The following is a 4,864-nucleotide window of genomic DNA, read 5'->3' as shown; positions in this document are numbered from 1 at the left end:
CCACCAATGGGTGGTTCCTTCCCAAGATTTTCAAGTGTATATGAAACATACTACATATTTACCTATTGTATTATTTTGTACAGTTGTAAATTACATTATATAAATAATAAAAAAAAAAATTCTTCTACCACTCATTCTTGTGCTCGCCTACCGTCTGTAGGTATGTTTCCTTTTTGCTCATTATCCCTTTTTATTCTTTGTTTTACCTCTCATTCTTGTGCTCGCCTACCATCTGTAGGTATGTTTCCTTCTTGCTCATTATCCTTTTTTATTCTTTATTTTACCTCTCATTCTTGTGATCGCCTTCCGTCTGTAGGTATGTTTTCTTCTTGTTCATTATCCTTTTTTATTCTTTGTTTTACCTCTCATTCTTGTGCTCGCCTTCCGTCTGTAGGTATGTTTCCTTCTTGCTCATTACTCTTTTTTATTCTTTGTTTTATTTTGTCTTATTCCCTTTTCCATCTTTGAGTTAACTGTGTTTTATATTTCTTGTAATTTCCGTTTTTATTAATTGTCAAAATATCTTTTCTTGTTCTTATTTAATTTCACGTTTCACTGAACATCTCTTTTATATATTTTTAATTTACATTGTCCATTTATTTTTACCTTACATATTAATCGTAAAAGAGCCGGGAAAAAAAGGCAGTTATCTCACCCTAATTGTTGATTACTTTAATGAAATCTAGCTATAATTACTAGTCAAAATTGATGAGTCTGCCAAGTATAGGTAGGGGGAATAAAAAATGGCGGTAAAAAACACTAACTTTTCATTCGGAGCTCTATAACTTAAAAACTACCAACAACAATAGAAAATCTAAGAGAACATTATTTAAAGAAGAGTAAATTTGCTGAAATATTAGCTCTAAAAGAGCAATTTACGTCCAATAGTTCTCAAGATATAGCTTTTTAAAAAGCAAAATTTCTTAAAAATCTACTGAAAGATTAGTAGTTGGTTAATTTATATTGAGAATTCTATATCTCAGGAACTATATGACGTACAGATGTCTTTTAGCACCCAAATTAAAGCTAGTTTAATGGACTATAAAGGAGTTTATGAATTTGAATAGTAGTTTTCATGATATTTGCTAAAATAAATTGATTTATAGTTGTTCGGACAATAAATTTGATTTATGAAAAACTTCATTTCAGAGACCATTCGACGTACAAATGTCTGCCAGCGCTCAAATTAAAGCTAGTTAAATTTACTACAAAACAGTTAATTATGTATATCTCTGTAGGAGTAGTAGTTTTTATGATATTTGACAAAATAAATTCACAAAATGTTAATTTCTAGTTATACGTATAAAATATAAGAAGATGGTCGAGGTTGCGGTCAAAAAGAGAACAAATAGTTCAAAACTATTTTAATGTCCGACGTTTCGCCCCACTTTGCAGGGCTTCATCAAAGCTGTTAACTATTTGTTCTTTTTTGACCGCAACCTCGACCATCTTCTTATATTTAAATCTTTACGGTCAACTATATATAGATATATGTTCGTATAAAATGTTGGATTTTTGAAAAATATATCTCTAGATCTATAAGACGCACATATGTCTCTCCACACTCAAAATAAAGGAAATTTAACTTACTATAAAGTAGTTGATGACACTTATCTTCACAGGGGTAGTAATTTTTATGATATTCACATATGATTATAAATTTGGCTAATGAAAATTTGTCCGAACAAATATAAATCAATATATTTTAGCGACTTTCATGTAAACTATTACTCCTACGAAGATAAACATCATAAACTACTTTATAGCTCATTAAACTAGCTTTAATTTGAGTGCTAATAGACATCTGTACGTCAAATGGTTTTTGAGATATAAATTTTTCAAAATAAATTCACTAACTACTGATCTTTCAGTACGTCCCATACAACATTTTTATGAAATGTTGCTTTTTAAAAAGCTATATCTCGAGAACTATTGATCGTAAATAGCTCTATTAGGGCTCATATTTTAGCAAATTTACTCTTCTTTAAATAGCTATCAGATTTTCTATTGTTGTTGGTAGTTTTTAAGATATAGAGCTCCGAATGAAAAATTAGTGTTTTTTTACGGTTTTTAAACAGCCGCCATTTTTTATTCTATTTATTATACTATACTTGGCAGACTTATCAATTTTGACTATTAATTATACATAGCTTTCATTAAAGTAATCAAAAATTAGGGTGAGATAACTGCCTTTTTTCTCCTCTTGTACTATGATGTGTCCATTGCTTTTTTATTTTATTTATAAATTTCACTCTTGCTTTGTATGTTATATTACTATATTATTACTATATCTACCATATTATTATAAATTACATGTTTTTAGTTATAGATTCAACTCTTATTTTTCACATTATATTAATTTTTAGGATATCAAACGTTATGTTTTTCCGAACACAAATTGCTAGCTTTATTAATTTTAACGCTTTTAATGGAGTTTAGCTTTTATTACTTTTTATTTATTTTATTTTTTTTTAGAACGTTGAAGTAGATGAGATAAGGATTTTTGTCCAGCATCAGGATATTTTTACTTTACCATCTCGAAGCTTCCTTTATCTGGAAAGAAGATTATCAAAAGAGAGTGGTACTGGTGTACCCGATTCAGCTAAATTGACAAATACTCCGATAGCCTATTTATTTGATGAAATAAGATATAAGTTATGTGGTGTTGAAGTTGATAGGGTTCGTAACTTAGAGATCATTGGTACGCTATCCGCTATGGAACACCTCGGTTGGTGCTCTCCTACATCCGACTCGCTTCACAGAATAGTCTCTTTGATGCATGTATGTATTCACTTTTCACACTTACTAGTAAAACCCATAAACCAGACTATGAATGTCTGATGGCCATTGTATATGTGATTTCTTTTTTTCTCGTAAACCAAAAAATGTTTAAGTGGAAAACTATTGGAAAACAAAAAAATACCTCCTTGAAGCATACCCCTACCTTTACGTGGTAAGGAGAATTAAGTCAAAATAAATTATTTTGACAAACGAAAAGGGGTATAACACGAAAAGCGTACGCACCATGTTTTTAAGACAAGTGAGATTTAACAGGTTTCGCAATTGGTTTCAACATCAATGCTTCATGTGGTAACCTGTTCTATACTTTCGGTATATCGATTTTTGATTTTCATTATCGAACAGATAAGTGGTTAGTGACATTTTTATTATATTATTCGAATGCAATAACCTCTTTCAACGAGGTTATTGTGTTCGAATAAGTTAAGTTCTATTTTTAAACCAAAGAGGTTATTCTATTTATATATGTCAAGTTTATTTTTTCAACCACAGAGGTAATCTAATGTATAATGTAATGTAAAATATGTATGTATATGTACATATTTCTGTTGACTAGGCAAGGGGCATATATGGATTGCCAAGGGGCATTGATCTCATACTCAAATATACATTCCATTAATAGTTTGTTATGACCAAGTAATTAATAATACATAATCAATTTATCATGACTAATTAACTCAAAATACAAAAATATATTGTGTGGACTAGGCATGTAATCCATCTAAAAAAGGAGCTCCACCACGGTTGAACCCCAATAAGTAAATAAAAAATTAAGTGGCAAAATAAAATTGATAATTATTGGCAGCATTGGCATGCGTAATCCTTGTGCACTACTGCTGCGAGGAAGGGGGAATAAAAAATAAGTAAATAAATGAAATTTTAAAAAATGTGCTTTGGTTCAAATAGGGTAGAAACTAGGTTCCAAAGTCCAAACGTGCTAATTACTAATAGTAATTTATACTTATAATTTAAATTGAGAAAACGTTTTGTGTATATCTTTTCTTAATTAAATTTCGTATTTTGATATTTTTACTAACCCCTTCCATCGAGGTAATGCAATCCCACGTAAACTTTTATTTGTATGGGGGACCTCTGATTTGTGCAATGTGCCGCCGTGAGGACATGATACGGAGTGATGATGGACCCACCACATCCCATACTAAGCACCACCATCCAAGGGTATTGGTTCTTCTTTGTCTCCTTTCCGCCGTAAATCCTTCTCTAGAGCAAAAATTGGAGTTAGGATGTGGAAAATAGAAGGGCAAGCACTACACCAGAACAGAAGAACCTTACCAAGTTCTGCCATCCACAGTTGCAGGTTAGGTTGGTACTACTCACGCACGGCAACATCATCATCAACCACATCAGCACCTTCATTTATGAAAATATCTAATCAAACAGATTACCAAAGCATGATTGTACGAAACCAAAAAAAAAAAAAAATTATAAATATGAATAATAATTTATCTATTTTTAAAAGGGGCAAACAGAAGTAGCCTGTAAAATACATAATTAAATATATCTTTGTTGTGTCAGTGGGGGCTAAAATATAAACTTGCCAAAACTGCGAACTAGTATTAAATAAATAAAAAAAGTATTACCAATAAAAATTGATATATTTAAAGAGAAAATTCAGAAATAAAGAAAATTCCAAATAGCAGCATAAAAATAACATAAAGAAATAATATAACAACTTCCAGAATATAATGGAAGCAGCAAAACATAGACCACGACGGCCGACTTATTGACACATACTAACTGTCTCGGGGGACTTGGTCCATGACATTGATTTACTGGGATGAGTGACCCTGACCGTGAGGACTTGGTGCCTAGCACTGCCTATCTGTTGGGACTAGGGATGGGATATCGATATCGATATTATCGAAATATCGATATTTTGTCTCCGATATCCGATATTTTGATATCGATATTCAGTAACCGATAATATCGGAATATCGATATTTCCCTCCAATAATATCGGAATATCGGTTTCTAAAGAAAAAAAAAAATAGGTCGCACCTTAATGTAAAATGTATAGGGTCATATATTCATATTATTTAATCCA

General features: G+C 31.1%; 1 protein-coding gene across 1 annotated transcript in view; it reads right to left on the bottom strand.

Annotated features, from left to right (window-relative positions):
• Nucleotides 1-4,864, bottom strand: part of LOC106681445 (venom serine protease) — a 28,416-nt gene that overhangs the window by 13,432 nt on the left and 10,120 nt on the right. Inside the window, exons 2-3 of the mRNA XM_067048940.1 lie at nt 4,093-4,188; nt 3,837-4,020 (exon numbers count right to left, since the gene is read on the bottom strand). Coding sequence (XP_066905041.1) covers nt 3,837-4,020; nt 4,093-4,176 — 268 coding nt within the window. The 5' untranslated portion in view covers nt 4,177-4,188. The remainder of the gene's footprint in view (nt 1-3,836; nt 4,021-4,092; nt 4,189-4,864) is intronic.

Source organism: Halyomorpha halys, unplaced genomic scaffold (genome assembly GCF_000696795.3).
Source record: "Halyomorpha halys isolate HHAL.00 unplaced genomic scaffold, Hhal_1.1 Scaffold338.1, whole genome shotgun sequence".
Classification (NCBI taxonomy): domain Eukaryota; kingdom Metazoa; phylum Arthropoda; class Insecta; order Hemiptera; family Pentatomidae; genus Halyomorpha; species Halyomorpha halys.
This window is presented reverse-complemented; position numbering and strand designations above follow the sequence as displayed.